Source organism: Ursus americanus, chromosome 3 (genome assembly GCF_024610735.1).
Source record: "Ursus americanus isolate L20-20 chromosome 3, mUrsAme1.1.p, whole genome shotgun sequence".
NCBI lineage: Eukaryota > Metazoa > Chordata > Mammalia > Carnivora > Ursidae > Ursus > Ursus americanus.
The window spans coordinates 94,039,509-94,062,016 of NC_142129.1; the positions used below are offsets into that span (position 1 = coordinate 94,039,509).

The window sequence follows — 22,508 nt, forward strand, 5'->3', positions numbered from 1 at the left end:
GAGGCAGTGGGGGTGGCCCTGGGCCGGGCCCTGGAGACCCCCTCCTCACCTAGAAGGTGCCTCTGCCCTGGGAGACCCCCAACAGCACGTGTGGGAAGCCCCAGGCTGAGCAGGGTGGGTGCTGGGGTCCGGGAGAAGGGAGGACAGAGCCCTGGGCTCACAGGCCATGTGGGGGCCAGGTGGGGGTCGGCCTCCTGGCCAGCGGCAGGTCAGGATAGGAGAAGGTTCTGGCCTGGGCTTTCCAGGAGCTGGTAGTGGGCCCAGGCCAGCAGCGCTAAGGGGACATGGGGTAGGTCTCCAGACATGTGCAAATCGCCCTGCTCTGGAAGCATCTGGAACAGCTGAAGTCGTCCAGGCAGGGCCAGCCCACTCTGGGTGTGAGTGGCCGTAGCGGGCGGTCAGGGTTGCAGTGGCCGCACTGTGGGACCTAGTCTGAGGGTCCTGTGTGGATGGCAGGAGCTGCTCCCTCCTCTCCAGGGGCCCCTCTCACACGCAGCCCCCCTTCATGCGTCCCTGGACTTTGAGAAGAGGGAACGTGGAGAAGATGGGTGGCCACTCCAGAGCTGAGTGCCAGGAGGGCCAAGAACTTTGGGGGCCAGTCGCTGCCTCCCCAGCAAACACCTTTCCGTGGCTAAACCTCTGGAGCCCCTGAGTCTGGGGACTTCCTTCCCCAAACCTTCCCACGCCTTGGGCCACAGCCAGGTGACTGCCTACCATCTCTGGGCAGGTGGGGCACCGTGGACGTGGGGGGAGGACAGACCCCCAGCTGCTGGAGTCCCAGGACAGATCCCACCCTCTGGGGACACATGGGGACAGAGCCCTGCCCTCTGGGGACATGGTGGGGAGAGGACTCCCACTCTCTGGGGACATGGGACAGACCCCATCCTCGGGGACCCAGGGAGAGAACATCCACCCTCTAGGGCCAGGGGCAGGCCACCACCTCTGGAACATGAGCAGGTAGGACCGCCGCCCTTTGAGAACACGGGGGACAGATCCCCACCCTTGGGGATGTGGAAGGGAGGACCCTGTCCTCCGTGGGCTCTTCACAGACCCAGGAAGTGTCTCCACCCCTTCACAAATCCCATGTGGCCGGAGCAGGCGCCCAGGCAGGTAGGAGCGAGAGCAGAGACCATGAGGAGACACCCCTTTATTGAGCAGCAGAGCCGGGGGGCAGGGACGGAGCCGTGCGGTCAGGTGGCGGTCAGCGGCTACATGGTGAGCTCCTGCAGGAAATGCAGAAAGAGAGGGCAGGCTGGGGAGGGGCCCAGTAGGGCCCGCAGCAGGGGGGCCGAGAAGGAGCCAGCCACTCACCATGATGGCGTTGACGATGTCGCTCTGGTTGTCCCTCAGGGCTCGTACGGCCCTGGCCCTCGACACGTTGGCCTGTGCCATCACCAGCTCGATGTCACGGAGCTCCAGCCCCGCCTCATCCACCTAGAGAGGGGCAAGCAGGCAGGTTCTGGGGCTGCCCCCACCTCCAGGAAAAGCCGTGAGGACCACCCCCCACTGTCCCTGTGCCTCACCTCCTCCTCCTCCTCCTCCTCTTCCTCCTCCTCACACTCGGGCCTCACCAGCGGCCCGGGCGCGGACTCAGGGACCAGGGCGGAAGGCTCCGTGGGCACTTTGAACTTCTCGGCAGCAGCTCTGTGCACTTGCTGGGACAGGTCCTCGATCTGCAGGGGCACAGTGGTCAGCCAAGCCCGCGCCCTGGGCCCCCGCCCCCTCCCACGGCCGGCCAGACCTTGGCCTCGCCGAAGACCACGTAGGTGTCCGAGGCCGGGCTCTTGAAGACATCGGGCTTGGCGATGACGAACAAGATGTTCTTGGACTTCTGGATGGTGATCCTGGTGACCCCCTGGATTTGCCGCAGGCCCAGCTTGGACATTGCCTGGGGCACGGGGTGGGGGCTCAGGCCTGGGCATCGGCCCCAGGGTCCCAGGCTGGGGTGGGGAGGAGCGGGCAGGCCCAGAGGGAGAGACTGATGGGGGAACGAGGATTCTGCTGCCAACTCTGGGGGATACCTTGGGAACACCTGCCCCCCCCGTGGGGTACAGTGGGGTGCCGGACCCCAGCTGGGGGCAGTCTTGATCGACACTCTGGCCCCAGCAGTTTCACGACCTGATGGCCCCACCGGTGGCGTTTATCAGCCACTGGGTGTGAGGGGTCCGCTTATGCAGTGGGCCCCTCCCCCGTGGAGTGGCCCCTGGAGGGACCCCCACCCACCTTTCGGGCCTTCTTCTCACTGCGACTCTGCTTGGCTTTGGCCACGGTCTCCTCGCTGCTGCCACCTGCCAGGGCCTGGGGAGAACAGGGTTTGAACACCTGAGGGGAGGGTGGGGTGGAGCCCTCCCAGGGGTGCAGCCTCCCCCCTCCCGGGCTGGGCACCTGGGCTGGGCACTGTGCTGTCTGCGCTCCCGAGAGGTCCTGTTCCTCCAGCTCTGCCGACGACTCCCCGTGGCTGTCCGAGTGCTGGCCGGATCCCGGAGCCCTTGGTGGCGAGTCTGGGCATGGGATAGGGGTGTGTGTGTGTGAGGACGGCTTCTGCCTTGTAACTCAGCCCCATGGCCCGCCCACCTCCACCTCTGGTCCCCGGCTCAGGACAGCACCCCAGCCTCAGCCCCCCTCACCTTCTTCCAGGCTGTCCTGGTCATCCTGCTGCTCGGCGGCCGGGAGCCCTCGAGGGCCGGGAGGCACTTGGCAGGGGGGTGAGATCCGCCAGGCCTGGTCTTTGGCATGGGTGTCCCCTGTGGGGGCCATCTTGGGGCTGAGGAGGGGGGAGTGGGGTGGGAGGCTGACCCGGTGCCCAGCCCCAGGAGGTTTCGTGGTTCCTGAGAAGGCAGCCACTGCCCGTTGGGCTCCTGCCCGTGGAGGCTGGAGGCCCAGAGAGCCCAGGGGCTCCTTGCCCTCTGCCGAGTCTTCCCTGGGGCCCTGGCAAGGGCAGGAGGTGAGGGGTGCCATGGGGCATGGGGCTGCCTCTGTGGTGACCCCAGGAACGGAGGGCTCTGGGCTGAGAAGCCTGTCTTGGGGCACGCTGGGCAGGCCTCTGGCAGGGCTTTTGGGGGCTTGTGGGGGGGACGAGCTGGGGCTTCCGGGTGCTATTTGCACCCACTCGCCACTGCCCCGGCCCAGCATGGGCTCCGGCTGCCGAGAGGGTGCTGGAGAGGTGGGGGCAGGCTCTTTGGGGCAGCCCCTGCCAGGCCTGGGCACAGACTTCGGTGGAAACTCGGAGCAGGAGCCCAGTCCAGCTTCTGAGGCCACAGCAACAGGAGACCTGGGCTCGGGGTTGGCTTTTCCCTCCTCTGCTGGGCTCTGGGGCCATGCCTGGCCAACCTCGGGGCAAGCAGCAGGGTGTACCTCTGGGCCACTATCCCCAGGAGCCTTCCTGGCACCCTGGGGTGCTGACTCGAGGCCTCCAGCCCCCTGATTCTCACCCCCTGGGGCCTCCTTCTGGGGCGAGTGGGTCTCAGCTCCATCACCAGCACACACACAGGCACTGGGACAGGTTCCCAGCTCAGGTGCCAACAGGCCCTCCTCTACTTCCTCTCCAATGGAGGCAGGCTTGCGTGGGTCTGTGGCTTCCATGGCAGGCCTAGGAGGGCCTGTGGCAGGCTCTGGGCATTCCGGGGCTTCCGAGACAGACTCTGGGCATTCTGGGGCCTCTGCAGCAGGCTCTGGGCATTCTGGGGCTTCCAAGACAGGCTCTGGGCATTCCGGGACCTCTGTGGCAGGCTCTGGGCGTTCCGGGACCTCTGCGGCAGGCTCTGGGCGTTCTGGGACCTCTGCGGCAGGCTCTGGACATTCCGGGACCTCTGTGGCAGGCTCTGGACATTCCGGGACCTCTGCGGCAGGCTCTGGGCATTCCGGGGCCTCTGCGGCAAGTTCTGGGCATTCTGGGGCCTCTGCGGCAGGCTCTGGGCATTCTGGGGCCTCTGCGGCAGGCTCTGGGCATTCTGGGGCTTCCAAGACAGGCTCTGGGCATTCCGGGACCTCCGTGGCAGGCTCTGGGTGTTCCGGGGCCTCCGTGGCAGGCTCTGGGCGTTCCGGGACCTCCGTGGCAGGCTCTGGGTGTTCCGGGGCCTCCGTGGCAGGCTCTGGGTGTTCCGGGACCTCCGTGGCAGGCTCTGGGCATTCCGGGACCTCCGTGGCAGGCTCTGGGTGTTCCGGGGCCTCCGTGGCAAGTTCTGGGCATTCCGGGGCCTCCATGGTAAGCTCTGGGAGTTCCGGGGCCTCCGTGGTATGCTCTGGGCGTTCTGGGTCCTCTGTGACAAGCTCTGGGCATTCCGGGTCCTCTGTGACAAGCTCTGGGCATTCCAGGTCCTCTGTGGCAAGCTCTGGGCATTCTGGGACCTCTGTGGCAGGCTCAGAGTGTTCCAGAGCCTCAGTGGTAGGCTCTGGGCGTTCCAGGGCCTCTGTGGCAGGCTTAGGGCATTCCGGGGCTTCCGTGGCAGGCTCTGGGCGTTCTGGGGCCTCCGTGGCAGGCTCTGGGCGTTCTGGGCCCTCCGTGGCAGGCTCTGGGCATTCTGGGCCCTCCGTGGCAGGCTCTGGGCATTCTGGGGCCTCCGTGGCAGGCTCAGAATGTTCCAGGGCCTCAGTGGCAAGCTCAGGGTGTTCTGGGGCTTCCGTTGCAGGCTCTGGGCATTCCGGGGCCTCTGTGGCAGGCTCTGGGCGTTCTGGGGCCTGTGTGGCAGGCTCAGAATGTTCCAGGGCCTCAGTGGCAGGCTCAGGGTGTCCCGGGGCTTCTGTGGCAGGCTCTGAGCATTCCAGGGTCTCCGTGGTAGGCTCTGAGCATTCTGAGTCCTCCGTGGCAGGCTCAGAATATTCCGGGATCTCCATGGTAGGCTCTGGGAATTCTGGGTCCTCCGTGGCAGGCTCAGAATGTTCCAGGGCCTCAGTGGCAGACTCAGGGCATTCCGGGGCCTCAGTGGCAGGCTCTGGGCATTCCGGGGCCTCTGTGGCAGGCTCTGGGCATTCTGGGACCTCCGAGACAGTCTTTGGGCATTCTGGGGCCTCCGTGGCAGGCTCTGGGAGTTCTGGGGACTCCGTGGTAAGCTCTGGGAGTTCCGGGGCCTCCATGGCAGGCTCAGAATGTTCCGGGGCCTCTGTGGTAGGCTCTGGGTGTTCCGGAGCCTCTGTGGCAAGCTCTGGGCATTCTGAGGCCTCTGTGGCAGGCTGTGGGAGTTTTGGGGCCTCCGTGGCAGGCTCAGAATGTTCCGGGACCTCTGTGGCAGGCTCTGGGTGTTCTGGGGCCTCCGTGGCAGGCTCAGGAAATTCCAGGGCCTCTGTGGCAGGCTCTGGGCATTCCGGGGCCTCTGTGGCAGGCTCTGGGCATTCCGGGGCTTCTGTGACAGGCTCTGGGTGTTCTAGGTCCTCCATGGCAGGCTCAGAATGTTCCAGGGCCTCAGTGGCAGGCTCAGGAAATTCCGGGGCCTCTGTGGCAAGCTCTGGGTGTTCTGGGGCCTCCGTGGCAGGCTCTGGGTGTTCTGGGTCCTCTGTGGCAGGCTCAGAATGTTTCAGGGCCTCAGTGGTAGGCTCAGGGTATTCTGGGGCCTCTGTGGCAGGCTCTGGGCATTCCGGGGCCTCCGTGGCAAGCTGTGGGCATTCCAGGGCCTCAGTGGCAGGCTCAGGGTATTCCAGGGCCTCTATGGCAGACTCCAGGCATTCTATAGCCTCCGTGGCAGGTTCTGGGCATTCTGGGGCTTCCGTGGCAGGCTTGGAATGTTCTGGGGCCTCCATGGCAGGCTCTGGGCATTCCAGGGCCTCTGTGGCAGACTCCAGGCATTCTACAGCCTCTGTGACAGGCTCTGGGCGTTCTGGGGCCTCCGTGACAGGCTTGGGGCAATTTGTGGCCTCTGTGTCAGGTTCAGGGAATTCCACAGCCTCTGTGGCAGGCTTGGGGTGTTGCAGGGCCTCTGTGGCAGGCTCAGGGGGCTCTGGGGCCTCCGTGGCAGGCCTGGGGGAATCCGGGGCTTCCATGGCAGGCTTGAAGGCACCTGCATTTCCCCATGAGGCCCAGGGTGCCCCAGCGTCTGCAGCTGGCTCTGGGCCATCCAGCTGGGCCTGGTCCCAGGCTGGAGGCTCCGGGCCTCCAGTGCAGCTCGTGTCCCTCTCCTCAGGTGCTGGCCTCAGTTCCAAGGTCACTCGTCCTTCCTGTTGGGCTGCAGTGACCACAGGCTCGATTGCTGGCACGCAGCCTGCATCTATCTGCAGGGTCTGAAGCCTAGCCTCAGCGGGGGTCCCCTGGCCTGAGGGGAGGCCTTCATCCTGCAGGGACAGAGGTGTGGCCACAGAGTCAGGGTCCTGGGGTGAGGTCCTGTCCGCTTCTCCTGGCTGGGGCACAGGGCTGACCTCAGCGGCGGGCACTTGGCCTGAGCGGAGGCCCGCGTCCTGCAGGGGCAGGGGTGGGGCCACAGAGTCAGGCTCCTGGCCTGCTTCTTTCTCCAGGTTCTGCAGAGAGTCTGGGCTTTGAGTGAGGGCTCCCTCTTCCGGGGTTGTCCAAGGCTCTGGGCCTAAGGCAGTGCTGTCATCCTCCCGTAGGGGCTGAGCTGTGCCCGCGGCAGCAGGTGCCGGACCCACGATGGAACCCACCTCCTCCCCCCAGGCCTGGGGGGTCACCGTGGTGAGGCCTGGGGCATCCTGCGGGGTGCAAGGGGCCGTGGCAGCAGTGGATGCCTGGCCTGAGGCATGGCCTGCCCCGGGGACCTGTGCACCCGGCTCCTGGCTTTCGGTGGCTTGGCCGGCCCCTCCCTCGGAGACCGCGGGAGCAGGCTCACCGGGGCTGTCCGGGAGCAGGGCGGCGGGCCGCGCGTGGGGCTCCTCGCTGTACAGCCTCTCGTCGTCGGCCCCCGTGTAGGAGGCCGAGTCGGGGTCAGAGGAGGCTGCCGAGGTGTCGTCCCGGAAGGCGAAGGCCTCATCCATGCCCTCGGTGATGGAGAGGTCAGACAGGGACTGCAGGGAGGATGCAAACGTGCTGTCGTCTTCGCCCTCCCCGGCAGGGTCCTCTCCAGGGACAGGGACGTCCTCCTCCTGCTCCTCCTCGTCCTCGGGGGCCCTCGGCGTCACCTCCACGGCCTCCACCTGGACGATGAGGCTGCCTCGGAAGGGCAGGAGGGCGGCGGGGATCATGGGGTCATTGGCCAGGAAGTCCAGCTCGAAGAAGTGGCCCTCCTGGCCCCAGGAAGAGCTGCTGTCGGCCGAGATGCTGGACTCTGGGGACGGGGGGCCGGGGAGCCCCATGGGAGGCAGCTCCTGCTCGTCGGCCACAGAGCCCGGTGGGGAGAAGCCCCAGCCTGAGGGGACGTCCAGCCCTTCGGCCGGGGCCAGCAGGCTCAGGGAACAGGACAGGGACGAGGCCCAGCTGTCCCCATCTGCCGTGATGTAGGAGCCCGAGGGCGAGGCAGGCGGGGAGTCCCCTGGCTCGGCTGGGGCCTCCCGGGCCTCCCTGCGGGGCCCAGGGCCAAGGAGCAGGGCAGAGGCGGTCTCGGTGGGGGTGGAGGGTGGCGTGAAGTAGGAGTCAGGGTCTGGGGCAGGGCAAGGCACAGGAGGGTCACCCTGAGAACACAACTCGGGGGATGGGTCCAGGCTGCAGTGCCCACCCTCCCGGTCCCTGAGCTCTGGCAGGGCTGCCCTGGATGGCTGGGGCGCCCGGCGGGTCTCCTCGCCCATCACGATCCGGGGCTCCAGGGTGGCTGGGGGAGGACCCCCAGCAGGCTGGGCCTCGGGGTGCCCCGGGCTGGGGCCGCCTTCTGCGGGGACTACCCAGGCCGAGGGGGTGCCACCCGGCCCTGCATCCCAGCTGGCTCCCTCTGGTGGGGGCCGGGTGCCTGGCTTGCTGGGCAGAAACTCCAGGGCCAGGGCGCTGGGTCCGGGGGTCAGGGCACAGTGCTCCAGCCGGTCCCCTCTAGGGGTGGTGGCCGCGGCCACATCACAGGATGACTCTGTGGAAAGAGAGGGGCATGAGGAGGGCAGACACCCTCTGGGAGGTGGAGCTGCTGCTTCTGGGGGAGAATTTCCGACAGTTCTGACCCCGGGGGACACAGACTGGGGCCAGGGGGTGGGGGGCGTGCCTCCTGTCTGAGGCTCGGCAAGGCTGGGACTAGCACCTGTCTGCGGACGCTGGCTGGCTGGCTCCCTGCCCTCAATCTGCGCTAGGCCCGGCAGGCGACCTCTCCTGACATCCTGCATCAGAGGCCCCCAGGGCCAGGGGATCTGCACCCCGCTGGCCCTGGAAAGCTCTAGGTCTCCCACCTCCTGTGCATGGGGGTCTCGCCTCTCTGCCTTGTCTCTCTCCTTGCTGCCCGCAGCTGAGGCCAGCCCCTGGGGGTGCCATCCGGCTCTGCCCCCATCCTGCTCCCAGAGCTGGTGGACGGAGGAGGGAAGCGGGGCCCCTGTGTGTGCGTTCTCAGGCTGCGCGTCCCACGGAGGCCGAGCTGGAGCCTGGGGTGGGGGTGGGGTCCCGTGGGAGAGGGCAGCTGTGGGGGATGGGCTCTGCGGGCTGTGGGATGGTAGGGCCGGCCAGGCCTCTCCACGGTGGCAGCCGCCCCACCGGGCTGGAAGGGCTCCCTCTGCCAGGAATATGCGAGCGGGTCCCAGGGCAGTGTGCTGGGGGCTGCCTAGGCCCCGACCACGTTCTCAGGGGTGGTTCCTGCTCTGTCACCCATGATCACTCCACAAGTACCTCCAGGCCTCAGCCGTCTGTCTGCAAAGTCGAGTATCTAACAGGATTAGAGATTTTACGAAGGGGCAGGGCCCTCCCCAGCCCGTCCGTCGGCCTGTAGCAATGGCAGAGCCCGGGGCCCTCGGGCCGCACTCCTGGGTTTCTGAGGTGGCCTGGGGATCCCGAGAAGGGGGCCCTTCAGGTCCTCAGCCGTGTGACAGACACCCAACGACTGGAGGTGGGTGTGGTGAGTGGGGACAGGTGGAGACTGGGCTCCTGGCTCCGAGCCTGTGGTACCCTTGCCCACCAGAGCTGGGCCAAGGAGGGTGAGGAAGGGAAGCCAAAGATCAAAGGTTTTTGTAAACATTCAAGGTCATCAAGCAGCCTGAGACCCTGGGTCTGGGGAGTCCTAGCCCCCACCTGCTTTACTGGACCCCAGAGGGAGGCCAGACCCCTGGACCCAGCACTGGTGACTTTCCCAGGTGATTTATCACAGCAAGGTGCCCTTGGCCCTCCAGGGGTCACTCATGGCTGACCTCCTGCTGGGCAACCCTGGCTGGTCCTTCCAGACCCAGGCAGACGCCCTCAGCCTCCACCGACACTTGCTGACCTAGCCTCTCCAAGGATGTGGGCCTGCACCCCAGGCCACTACCCCCAGACCCTGCTCCCCCAGGGCTTCCGACCTCCCACCTTCACAGCCTGCCCCCACCACCACCCCACCCCCGGCTTCCCCAGGCTCCAGCTCCAGTCTCACTCCACCTGCCCAGGCCAGACCAGTCACGGGCCCTGAGGCGGCTTCAGGCATCTAAGGGGCGGATGCTCCCGGTGGTGAGGGTGCAGCTGAGAACCCCCCACCTCTGGTTCAGAGCCGCGGGGCCAGGACCCGCAGCTCCTCTCAGACAATGGGGCGGCGGCGGCCCAGAGGGCGGGACGCGGGCCGGGAGCAACGGAGCCCTGGGATGCTCACAGGCCCTCGCGTTGTTTCTGGCTCCTGGAGGAGCCCGCCCTTCCCCGCAGTCCTGAGCTGGGACGTTCGGGGCTGGGGCGGGGTGTTGTGGGGGGCGGTCAGGATTCAGGTGCTCGAAAGGGCAGGGCACCAAAAGGACCGGAGAGGGCACGGGGTAGGGGGTGATTGGAGAAGGGAGAAGGACAGAGGGGACAGGCAGGAAGAGGGACCGAAGAGGGGACAGGCAGGGACAGGGCGGCCGAGACACACGCAGGGGGCACAGCCCGAGGCCTCACCTGTGCGGGGCCCGGGCCTGCCCGCCTCTGGCAGCAGCGGCTCGGCGCGGGCAGCCTCCCCAGGCATGGCCTGACCGTGCGCCCTTCCCTTGGTACCCGGTCTGTCCGTGCGTCCGTCCGGCGGAGCCTGCGCGGCCACCGCCCCTTGGCCAGGGGGTAGGGGTGGGTGGGTCATCGGATGACGTCAGTACCGCCCCGCCCGCCCGACGCCCCGAGTGAGCGTGCGCGTGCGCCCCAAGCACTGCGGAGCGCCGTGGCTGGGGGCGGCCTCCCTCCTTACCCCGACCCGGGCTGCGCCCTCCTTGCGCGCTGCACAGCCCCGCCTTTCCCGCAGCATTACCCCTGAACGAGAGGGGGGTCGGGGGCCAGTCGGAAGCTGGTCAGACCCCAGGGAACATCACCCCTAAGCCGGGCCTGGAAGAGGCGGGGTTGGGGAGGGTCGCCGCACGCGGGGCGCGGGGGCCTCGGCGCCCTGGGGTACGTGGCGGCGCCGTCCTGTGGCCCGGCCTCCTGCGCCCCCCTAGCCTCCATCCAGGAGGTGAGGTGGAGCCGCAGCTCCACGCTGATTGGCTGGCCGTCGCACGTTGGTCTCCGTGGCAACCGCCTCCTGGCTCCATGGAAACCGGAGACCGGAGCCGGCACGGCTGGAACGCCGCGGGAAAGGCTGCCCCGGGGGAAACTGCGCGCACGGGTCCCGCGCGCCCCGCAGCTCGGCTCCCGGACACCTGGGCGGGAGGAAGAGGAGAATCACGCCTTCCGCCTCGGCGGCCGCCTCCGCCACACCCCAGGGCCGCAAGCCCTCCCGAGCCTGCCTGAGCCGTGCCCTTGCTACTGCCCGGACCCTCCCGCGCTCGCACCCGCCCAGTGCCAGGCTCCGGCTCCGGGAGACAGATGACCATTGTCGCCACCCCAGAGCTGGGACGGGGGCAGGGAATCAGAGCGGTCATTGTCGTGGGGGGGGGGGGAGTCTCCCCAGCCCTGTCTCCTGAGGGCGCTGCCCCGGACGCACCGCGGAGCTGGCTCCCTGCCTGTGCTAGGCACCAGCCCCGCCACGCCCAGCCTCAGCCCTGCATCCTGCACCCCTCTCAGTCGCTGGAAATGCTGGAGATCCGTCCACCTATCCCCATGATGGGGACCCTTCCTCGTCCTCCCCTTAGCCCACGCCTTCATCCTCACCTCTCAGGCTCTTCTGAGTTGCTTCCTCCCATGGCCGTTCGCCTGTTGCTGTAGCAGTCCTTCATAGCTCCCACTGCTCTGCCGACCCCCTACCATCTGGCCTACACACACTTTCCAGAAACCAAAAGCCCTTCAGGATGCCCTGAGGGGCTTCTAGTCTGGCTGAGGTGGCCTAGGCTCATCTCTTTGCTCTTCCCAACTACCAGTAAACGCAGGAAATCAGAGACAACCAAAACAGAACTCACACATGAAAAGAGTGAGGTGACATGGCGAGGGTCCCCAGGCTGGAGGAACAAGAGAGCAGTCTGCCCAACATAAGGGGGTCTGGGACCACATTTCCTGACCCCCAGCCTGCTACTAGGAAGAGGACCGGGTGGCCGTATTCATCCCCCTGTGGGGCTGGAGTCCCGCTGACGACTCTAGGGGGGTCTGCTAGAACTGGCAGGAAGATCAAGGAGAGGCCCACTTCTTCCCCACCCAGCTCACTGCCCCCCCCCTGCCCCACCGAGAGGCCCCAAGGGTGGGGGTGGGGGCACTGGCTAGGGGGAGCCCACAACAGGCTTTCAGCCCGGGAGGTACTCCTCCCAGGGGCCAGATATCCTGCCCCCGTCCAGAGGCCCACGATGGCCCAGCAGGGACCTCTGCACATTCCATTCTCACTGAAACCACAGGCCACTAGAGTAGCCCAGGACCTTCATGCTGAGCCCAAACAGGATGGCGACCTGCTAAAATACAAAATGGGACATAATAGCCTGACCGTTCGGGAGACAATAAAAAAAATTGCCTGTCATACCAGGAAACTCAAGGAAGAATCCAAGACCCAGGAAAGTCACAACTAGAATAAGAAATCAACTGATGCCCAAACTGAGGTGAAGATGCTGGAATTATCTGACAAGGGTTTTAAATCAGCCTTAATCAGAGCGGTTCCACAAGGGGTAACAGTGTATCTTGGAGCAAATGGAAAATGTCAGCAAAGAAACAGACATTATAACACAGAAGCAAACCAAAGTCACAGAACGATACAGAATCCCTGAAAGGAAACACTTGCTGAGCAGCTCATCAGTGGCCAGAGATGACAGAGGACGTCCCAGTGAGGCTGGCGATGGGTCCACAGAAAGTACTCAGCTGAGTAACAACAACAACAATAACAACAACAACACTGGGGAAACAAACAACTGAACAGAGGCTCAGGAGCCTGTGGGATACAATGTGAGTTGCACTGTTCACATAACCAGAGTCCCAGAAGATGAGCGGCCAGGGCAAGCAGTTGAAAAGAGCATTCAAAGAAATGACGGCTGAAACTCCCCAAATTGGGCGAGAGACAGAAATTTACAGATTCGAGGAGCTGAGCAAATCTCAAGTACGATACATCCAAGGAGATCCATGTCTGGACACTTGAGCTGTAACTTCTGAGCACTGAGGACGAAATCCTGGAAGCAGCCAGAGAGATGAGCACGAGACCCACAGGAAAGGCCGAGGACAACTGCAGGGCACTTCTGGTCCAGAGCCAGTGGCCAGAAGGAAGCGGCACCATGTTTTCCAAGTGCTGAAAGCGAGCAACATTCGGGAAGGGAGACACTTGCTTCAGCTGCGCGCCCGTGCACACACACAAGAACAAAGGAGAATTGCACTCTGAGTGAGGGGCCACTGAAGGCTCCTGCCCCGGCAGACCACCCCACAAGCCAGGGGTGGCTTGTCTCTCCACAAGGATGGACATGATAAGGGCGGCCTCTTGGGGCATTGGGAGGGAAGAAGGAGCACATGGAAAGGGCAGAGAGATGGGCATAACGATGGACACTCCTTCTCCTGAGTGCCCGGCGGCACATGTGATGATAGAAACAAATGTTAACACCAGCTGACACTTGAGAGGACACTTGAAAGCAGAGATGGCAAAGCGACCGACGTAGAAGCAGTGTGCGCACGTAAGCCAAAGTGCACACGCTGCTGGCAGCTGACGGCGAGGACCTGCACGCGAGTGTGTTTCCATACCCAGAAGCAGCACTAAGAAGACCATACAAGGGGCGCCTGGGTGACTCAGTCAGTTGGGTGTCTGCCTTCGGCTCAGGTCGTGGTCCTGGGGTCCTGGGATCGAGTCCCACAACGGGCTCCCTGCTCAGCGGGGAGTCTGCTTCTCCCTCTGCCTCTGCCTCTCTCCCCTGCTCATGCTCTCTCTCTCTCTCTCTCTCTCTTGACTGGGTGACTCGGTCAATTAAGCATCTGCCTTTGGCTCAGGTCATGATCTCAGGGTCCCGGGATTGATTCTTGCGTCAGCCTGCTCAGTGGGGAGTCTGCTTCTCCCTCTCTCCCCTGCTCCTGCACGCGTGCTCTCTCTCTCTCAAATAAACACATAAAATGTTCTAAAAAATGTTCAAAGAGTCCATAGGAAAGCAAGATGAGAGAAACAAAAGAACAAGAAACAGAGGCAAACCAGAAGACAAATAACAAAATGGCAGACTTCTGGCCTTAACACACATAAACGTAAATAGCCTAAATATACAAATTACATTAAATACGTTAAAATGTACACTCACAGATCAGGAGGCAAAGACTGGCAGAGTGGACAACAAAGGTGGACTGAACTATATGCTGTTTATAAGAAAGTCACTGCAAATTCAAGGACGTAAGTGCGTGGGAGAAAGTAACAGAAGAAGATAAACAAGATGAATAGTAATCAAACGCAAAACAACAACGACAACAAAACGAAGACACAGGAGTGGCTAGGTTAACATCCGAGAAAGCAGACCAACTATTAGAGCCTCAAAATACACGAGGCTGAAGCCGATAGAGCTGAGGAGAGACATCCAATCTGCAAGTACGGTCGAGGACTTCACTGTGTCCTCTCGACAACCCACAGGACCACCAGGGAGAACACCAGCCCGGATGTAGGAGACCCACACCATCCCCCCGCCCACAGCCTCCCGCGGGATAGTCCAGCCGGCAACACAGAGTGCTCCTGTATTCAAAGGATGGAACATTCCCCAAGAGAGATCAAACCTCAGGCCATACAACAAACGTCAACACGTCTAAAATAACTGAAATCACAGTATTTGTACTCAGACCACAATGGACTCCAACAAAATCAATCACAGCAAGACAAGAGGAACATCTCCAAACACTGGGAAGAAAACCACACTCTTGTAAATGATCCATGGGTCAGAGGGGAAGGACCTCCGGGCGTTTTTTTTTTAAAACACAGAACTGAACCAAATAAAAAGAACACAAAACATCAAAGTATGTGGTCTGCAGCTAAAGCAGTGCTGAGAGGGATATTTATAGCACCTCAGGAAGAGGCAAGACCTCAAAGTCATCGAAATGCCTGCTTCATGAAACTAGGAAAAGAAGAGCAAAATAAAACCAAAACAAGCAGAAAGAATGAAAAGAGCAGGAAATCAATGAAATTCAAAACAGGAAATCAATGAAACAAACAAAATGGTTCTGCGAAGAATTAAGATGGACACACACCTAACAAGACTGACAACCTTAAGAGGAGAAAGGCACAAATGCCCAGTATCAGAAGGGCACTGGGGGCTGGATGCTTGGTTCCGTGTCAGCCTGACTGGGCCACAGGATGTCCAGACAGCTGGTGAGATACATTTCTGGGAATGCCAGAGTGATGTCTGAATTCTCTGGAGGCAAAAAGAAAATTAAAATCTACCAAGTTCGAGGAAGCAAAATGAAATAGGTGATCTGAACAGTCCTGGAACCATGAAAGCAATGTAATTTTTCATTTAAAAGCTTACCCAAAGAAACTTTCAGGCCCAGATGATTTCACTGGAGATTTCTACTAAGTATGTAAAGTAGAACTGACATCAATTTTAAGCAATCTCTTCCAGAAAACAGAAGATGAAGGAACACATCCTAACTCATTTCCTGGGACAAATTTAAATGCTGTGCCAAAACCAGGCAAAGATAGTACCAGAAACAGACAGATAGACAAGAAACAAGACAATTTCTCCCATGAACTTAGGCACACAAAAATCTCAGTAAAATACTGGCAAATCAAATCTGACATTGTATAAAAAGAATTATACGGGGCGCCTGGGTGGCACAGCGGTTAAGCGTCTGCTTTCGGCTCAGGGCGTGATCCCGGTGTTATGGGATCGAGCCCCACATCAGGCTCCTCCACTATGAGCCTGCTTCTTCCTCTCCCACTCCCCCTGCTTGTGTTCCCTCTCTCGCTGGCTGTCTCTATCTCTGTCGAATAAATAAATAAAATCTTTAAAAAAAAATTATACAACCGTGACCAGATGGGACTTATTCCAGGTGGGCATGGGCAGTTCAACGTTTGAAAATCCATTTGGTGTGACCCACCATACCAATTACGTGATCGTATTGAGTGACACGTAACCCATCTGACGTAATCCAACAGCCGTTCAGATAGTTCAAAAATTCCCAGCAAGTTAAAATGAACTTGAATAAGATCATATGCAAAAGCCTTACAGCCAATACTGTGCTTGGTGGTGAAAGACTGAATGCTCTCCAGGGCCGAGGCAAGAAAAGGGCATCTGCTCCCGCCCCTGGTTTCAACACAGGGCTGTGGGTTCTAACCCCACAGTGAGGCAAGAAGAGAAGTAAGGACAGCCAGACTTCTAGAATGAAAGCACAAGCAGCGCCACTGGCCAGCTTCCCAGTGAAACTGGTGGAACTTATAGGACAAACAGCTCCTGGAAATAGTCTGATGGGCAAACAAGTGAAGAAAGAGTTATTCAAGAAAATTAGTGCCAGGGGTGCCTGGGTGGCTCAGTCATTAAGTGGCTTCCTTCTGCTCAGGGCGTGATCCCAGAATCCTGGGATCGAGCCCCACAACAGGCTCCTCTGCTGGGAGCCTGCTTCTTCCTCTCCCACTCCCCCTGCTTGTGTTCCCTCTCTCGCTGGCTCTCTCTTTCTCTGTCAAATAAATAAAATCTTTAATAAAAAAAAATTGGTGCCAAGTTATTTTATTTTTTTTAAAGATGTGTTTGTTTATTTGAGAGAGAGAGGAAGGGAGTAGGTGTGTGTGGGAGGAGGGGCAGAGGGAGAGAACCTCGAGCAGACTCTGCACGGAGTGCAGAGCCTGACGCGGGGCTTGATCTCATGACCTGAGCTGAAACCAAGAGTCAGACGCTTAACCAACTGAGCCACCCAGGAGCCCCATTCAAAGTTACTAAGGAAGCAGAGTCAGTGGTATCTGAGCCAAGCTGCTCCCTCTCTCCCCTCTCCCTGCTCACCAAACTAGAGAATCCACCCCACTGCTGGGGCCAAGACCACAGGGCCCCCAGGCACGTAGCATTTCCTATCCAATCATCCTGACACCTACGGCTGAGGCTAAGTCCCAGGCAAGTGTGACCGATGTGGGGCTCCCTTCCTCTGTTTAGCCCCCACTTGTGGGAGGGAGACTCTACCTTGGGCCTGGCATGCTGAGTATGCCGACCCAGTGGCCCCTCTCCCAGCTCAAGGCCATGGTTCCACTCCAGAAGAGGCTACTGTCCCCCCTCCACTGAATGCTCAGCTCTCAGACTGGGGGTGTCTCTCTCAAGCTTGCTTTGAGCCCAGGCTGAGATTTTGCCGGGCTATGAAGTGGATAGCTCCCAATCTCTTCCCATAGGAACTGACTTCCCTTGCAATAGAGCATGGGGAAGTTTCAACCCGAGGGCGCACTCGGGACAGTGGAGGCTGTGGTCAAAAGCATTTGGGAGGAGATTCAAAGGGCCAATGAAAGCACAGCCTAGACAGCAGGCCACGGTGACCGGGGGCAGACCCATGTACCTCCCAGAGGAAAAGCACCAGAGGCTGAACACTGCAGGGGAAAAGGAGCAGACTTCACCAAAATAATCTAGCCAGTCACCCAAGCAAACAAGCAAATTACAGTAAGAAGCCCCAGAGGGGGGCGCCTGGGTAGCGCAGTCGTTAAGTGTCTGCCTTCGGCTCAGGGCGTGATCCCGGCGTTCCGGGATCAAGTCCCACATCGGGCTCCTCCGCTATGAGCCTGCTTCTTCCTCTCCCATTCCCCCTGCTTGTGTTCCCTCTCTGCTGGCTGTCCCTGTCAAATAAATAAATAAAATCTTTAAAAAAAAAGAAGCCCCAGAGGAGAGGGGGTGTTGGCTCTGAACCCAGAATTGTTACAGTATTTTATTAAAAATGCCCAATTTCCAACAAAATAACCAGGCACACAAAGAGAGGAAAGTATGACCCATATCCTGGCAAGAAAGCAGGCAACAGAAACTGCCTGTAAGAGTGACTAGATGACACATCTCGCAAAGACTTCAAGGTAGCCACTATAAATATGCTCCTTGTAAAGGAGAGCATGACTGAAGAAGTAAAGAAAGGTGTAACACTAGGTCACATGAAGTAGAGAACACCCATAAAGCACAGAAATGATGAGACTCACTTCAGGGGTGAACAGAAGATTTGAACTGGCAGGAGAATTGGTGAACTTGAAGATGGATCACAGATTACGCTAGCTGAAGAATAGAGAAAAAAGAAAAACGAACACAGCCTCCGAGAAACGTGGAACACATTAACTGCCCCAACATACACATAATGGGAATACCAGGAGGAGAGAGAGAACTTTCAAAGAAGACACGGCTGCAAACTTCCTAAGTTGAAAACAGAAGCCTCCCATTCATTCAGGAAGCTCAACGGACTCCAAGTAGGATATACGCAGACAGAGCCGCAGACATATACAAATGTTAAAAATCAAAGACAAAATCTTAAAAGCAGCAAAAATAATTAGGACTGATACATTAGTTCAGCAAGGTTGGAGGATTCAAGATCAGTATATAAAAATCAGTCGTTGATTCCCAAATAGCCAAAGCAATCTTGAGAAAGAACAAAACTTGGAGGTGTCACGCTCCCACATTTTAAACTATACAACAAAGCAAATATGAAAACAAAGTAATCAAAACAGTATGGTAGTGGCAGGAAACAGACACACAGATCAATGGAACTAAACAGAGAGTCCAGAAATAAACCCACATTTATGGGGTCAATGAATCTATGACAAAGAAGGCCAGACTATCTGATGGGGGAAAAGACAGTCTCTTCAACAAATGGTGTTGGGAAAACTGGACAGCCACATGCAGAAGAATGAGACTGGACCATTTTCTTACACCATCCACAAAAATAAATTCAAAATGGACGAAAGACCTAAATATGAGACCTGAAGCCATAAACTCCCAGAGGAGAGCACAGGCAGTATTGGTCTCAGCAATATTTTTTTGGACCAGTCTCCTCAGGTAAGGGCAACAAAAGCTAAAATGAGATTGCATCAAGCTAAAAAGCTTGTGCACAGGTAGGAACCATCAACAAAACATAAAGGCAACAAAAGCCTACTGAATGGGAGAAGATACCTGTGAATCACTCAACCAAGTAAGGGGTTAATATCCAACATATATAAAGAACATATACAATAAAAGAAAAAACCCAACAACAAATGCCCTGATTAAAAAATGGGCAGAGGATTTGAATCGGCATTTCTCCAAAGAAGACATCCAGGTGGCCAACAGACACATGAAAAAATGCTCCACATCACTCGTCATCAGGGAAATACAATTCAAAACCTCAATGAGATACCACCTCACACCTGTCAGAATGCCTAGTATCAAAAAGAAAAATATGACAAATGTTGGCAAGGACGTGGAGAAATTGGAAAGCTTCTGCACTGTCGGTAGGAACATCAATTGGTGCAGCCACTCCACGGAAAACTACAAAACAAACTGTAAAAAATCTAAACCCCAAAATACACAAAATGGAAATGGCTTCAAAGAAGGGTTACCGGGGGTGGGGGGGGGGGTTTGGGAGAGTGGTAAATAGATGAAGGGGATTAAGAGGCACAAACTTCCAGTTAGAAAATAAGTAAGTCATGAGTATGTAATGTACAGCATAGAGAATATAGTCAATAATATTCTAATACCTTTGGTGACAGATGGTAACTGGACTCATGGGGATCATTTCATAACGTACACACACTGAGTCACCATGATGTACACCTGAAACTAATAGGATATCATACGTGAATTATACTTTGGGTAAAGATTCAATTGTATTTCTATAAATTTGTAGTAAACAATCCAAAATTTTTGAAGAAAGAAAATGCCATTCATAATGACACCAAAAAGAATAAAATCCTTAGGAATCAGTTTAGCAAAGGAAGTTCAAAATTTATACTCTGAAAATTACAAAACACTGTTGAGACTAAGGAATATCTAAATAAATGGGCAAACATCCCATGTTCATGGATCAGAAGAGCATGGTGGCTCAGAAACACCCCGAGTCAAGACTTCCTTGATATTCCTATCAGAATCCTGACTTCTTTGTAAGAATTGATAGTCTACTTCTAAAATTCATATGCAATTATGAGGGACCCAGAATAGCCAAAACAACCTTGAAAATGTAGAATCCACTAGGACTCATGCTTTTTAAACTTCCAGTGTAGTTAACGTCGTGTTGTATGTTTCAGGCATACAGTATAGTGAGTCAACACCTCCGGATCACTCAGTGCTCATCAACAGTGTACTTAGCCCTTCACCTACTTCCCCCATCCCCTGGGTCACCTCCCCTGGTACGCATTCGTTCTCTACAGTTAGAGGAATGTTTTTTGGTTTCTTTCGCTTTATTTTTCTTAAATTCCACGAGTGAAATCCTACGGTGTCTTTCTTAATTCACTTGGCATAATACCCTCTCGCTTCATCCACATCATTGCAAATGGCAAGATTTTTTTTATAGCTGAATAATAATATTTCATTGTGTATGTATGTGTACATACCCCCCTCCCCCCATTTTCTCTATCCATTCATCAGCCGATGGACACTTGGGCTGCTTCCATAACTTGGCTCTTGTAAATAATGGTGCTATAAACAGAAGCGCATGTATCCCTCTGAATTCGTGTTTTTGTCTTTTTTGGGTAATACCTAGTAGTGCAATTGCTGGGCAGTTAAGGTAGTTCTATTTTTAACTTTTTGAGGACCTCCGTACTGTTTTCCACAGTGTCTGCACCAGTTTGCATTCCCACTGACAGCATAAGAGGCTTCCCCTTTCTCTACAACCTTGCCAACACCTGTTGTGTCCTGTGTTAATTTTAGCCATTCTGACAGGTGCGAGGTGGTGTCTCATTTTGTGGTTTTGATCTGCATTTCCCTGATGATGAGCGATGTTGAGCATCTTTTCATGTCTGTTCGTGTCTTCTGCCCATTTTTAAACTGGAAGGCTTTTTTGGTGTTAAGTTCTTTATATACTTTGGACACTAATCCTTTATTGGATATGTCATTTGCAAATATCTCCTCCCATCCTGTAGGCTTTTAGTTTTGTTGGCTGTTCCCCTCGCTGTGCAGAAGCTTTTTATTTTGATGTAGTCTAGGACGCACCCTTTCTAACTTCAAAATGTCCTACAAAGCAACAATCAAGGGACAGTGTGCTACCGAGAGCCCAGAAATAAACCCAGACATCTGTGGCTGAGTTTCCACCAAGGTGCCAAGACCATACAATGAGAAAAGAACTGTCTTCTCAATAATGGTGTTGGGACAACAAAAGAAGTTGACACTAAGCACATACCAAATACAAAAATTAACTCAGAACAGATTAAGTTAACATAAGGAGAGAATTATAAAACGCTCCTTGGAAGCGGGTATATTTTCATGACCTAAATTCACCAAAGGATTTTCAGATATGAGCCCCTCTTAAGTACCAGCAAAAGAAAAAAGTTACAGTGGGCTTCATAGAAACTTAAATCTTTTGTTGCTTTAAGTTAAAGACACCATCAAGAAAGTGAAAATACAACCCACAAAATGGGAGTAAGCGTTTGCAAATCCTTTATCCAATAAGGGACTGGTTTCTAGAACACACTCTTACAAGTCAGACGACCTAATTAAAAAACAAGACAGAATTGGAATAGGTATTTCTCCAAAGATGACGCAAATGGACAGTAAGCACATGCGAAGATGAAGAGACCACTGGTCGTCGTGGAAACGTACAGCAAGAGCAGGGGCTCGCTGTGAGCCCACCAGACCGCTAGCATGAAGGGCTTCCCGGCACTAGCCACAGGGAAGATGCACCACATTCTGGAATCCTCGCCTCCTGTGAGGACACCACATGGCGGGGACAGAGGACCTAAGGGCTCCTCACTCTGTTGACAGGAACATAGGATGGCACAGTGACAGCTGTGCTCCTGGGCATTTATCCAAGAACTGGGGTTCCTGCCATCCTCGCAGGCGGGGCTGAGCCATCTAACCGCAGGGACAAGGAAGGACTGGCACAGGGAACACCCACACGAGCCCCCCCCCCCCGGGAGCTAGTGCAGACCCTACCTGACGGCCACGTAGATTCCACTATACAAAGCTCTTGAAACCAGAGTGGAAATGGAGAACAGGGGGACAGCCAGTGAGGGAAAAAGTGTGGGTGTAGAGGGCACAGGGGTCCTAATGCCGAGGTGCCAGTCCTGCCTGGGGACGCCCATCCCTGTCAGTGTCCCGGTGTGACACCTGCCAGTGCTACGAGAGGTCACCACTGAGAAAACGGGGAGGACACAGATACCACCGTCTCTTCTCACAAATGCAAAGGAACCCAAATGTCTCCTGTGGAGGCCGGTGGTCCCGAGCAGTGCACAGGAGGAGCTCACGTGCCCTCAGTGGGCCCCCAAGCCGGCTCTGCACCTGGCACTCAACCATGCCAGTCCTTCACTGTGGCGTGCCCTCCCTGCTCCGTCTTACCCAGGCCCCTGTGGCTGCCCCCTCCTACCTGGGGAGAGACAGCCACCGGCCTGTGCAAACCTCATGGCTCTCTGTCCGCCCCCATGTGAGCTGTGACGTTTCAGGAAGAGACCCCTCTGGAACCATGGGATAAGGCTGGTCTGGGGACCCAGGGCGGAGGTGGCCCTTCTCCCCATCTCCCTCCGCCCCAGAGCTGCTGGGGGCAGACGGCATCGGTCTCTCTCTCATCTGCTCCGCCAGCCAAGTCTCTGGCGAGGGACCGGGGAGGAGACAGACCTTTCTTCCCAGCGTCTGGTGGCGCTGCTGCGGGAAGGGAGGCTGGGGCACACAGGCACAGGACACCAGGACCCCTGGCCTGGCCAGCGGAGAGGGGTCACAAACCCTGCTGTGTCAGCCGAGCGCACTTTCTTCTGCTCCAGACCCAGTGCCTCCTGTCGGCTTGGCTCCCTGGCTCCCCCCACTTGCCTGAGACTAGCCTGAGACTACGGGCAGGAGAGAACCTCCCAGGATGACTGCACTCAGTACCCACGCCGCCGTGAGACCCCCAAGCCACATGCTCCAAATGCAACGGGCCTGCCCAGGAAGGTCCTGATGGCCCCAAGGTTGGAAGCGGAGGGCTGCATCCATGCCAACGCACTGAGTGCCGGCGGGTGGCTGTGTGCGCATGGTCAGGACGAGGGGCCCGGGGAGGCAGAAGCGGGGACAGGCTGGCCGTGTGGAAAGCAGGACAGATGGCAGAGATGGTGACAAAGGCC

At 57.7% G+C, this 22,508-nt stretch overlaps 1 protein-coding gene across 2 annotated transcripts; it reads right to left on the reverse strand.

Moving 5' to 3' along the window:
- Positions 1–1,129: 1,129 nt before the first annotated feature.
- On the reverse strand, positions 1,130–22,369 carry NACAD (NAC alpha domain containing). 2 transcript variants are annotated; one of them, XM_045793567.2, is made up of 8 exons: positions 9,896–22,369; positions 2,628–7,934; positions 2,386–2,501; positions 2,224–2,298; positions 1,742–1,888; positions 1,524–1,673; positions 1,312–1,434; positions 1,130–1,223 (listed from the first exon to the last, which is right to left on the reverse strand). In XM_045793567.2, exons 1-8 carry the CDS (start codon positions 10,068–10,070, stop codon positions 1,209–1,211), a joined length of 6,108 nt encoding a protein of 2,035 aa, XP_045649523.2. In that variant the 5' UTR covers positions 10,071–22,369; the 3' UTR covers positions 1,130–1,208. The 2 variants fall into 2 exon arrangements, with proteins under 2 accessions (XP_045649523.2, XP_087717355.1); XM_087861229.1 differs by having other exon boundaries at positions 2,628–10,033.
- Positions 22,370–22,508: the final 139 nt, after the last annotated feature.

Excerpts from the sequence above, each read along its gene's own strand:
- NACAD (XM_087861229.1), bottom strand. The coding sequence starts at position 8,181 with ATGCAGGATGTCAGGAGAGGTCGCCTGCCGGGCCTAGCGCAGATTGAG. Across the intron at positions 2,502-2,627 it reads CCAGGACAGCCTGGAAGAAG|ACTCGCCACCAAGGGCTCCG; the intron begins GTGAGGGGGGCT and ends TCCCATGCCCAG. Across the intron at positions 1,674-1,741 it reads TGGTCTTCGGCGAGGCCAAG|ATCGAGGACCTGTCCCAGCA; the intron begins GTCTGGCCGGCC and ends GTGCCCCTGCAG.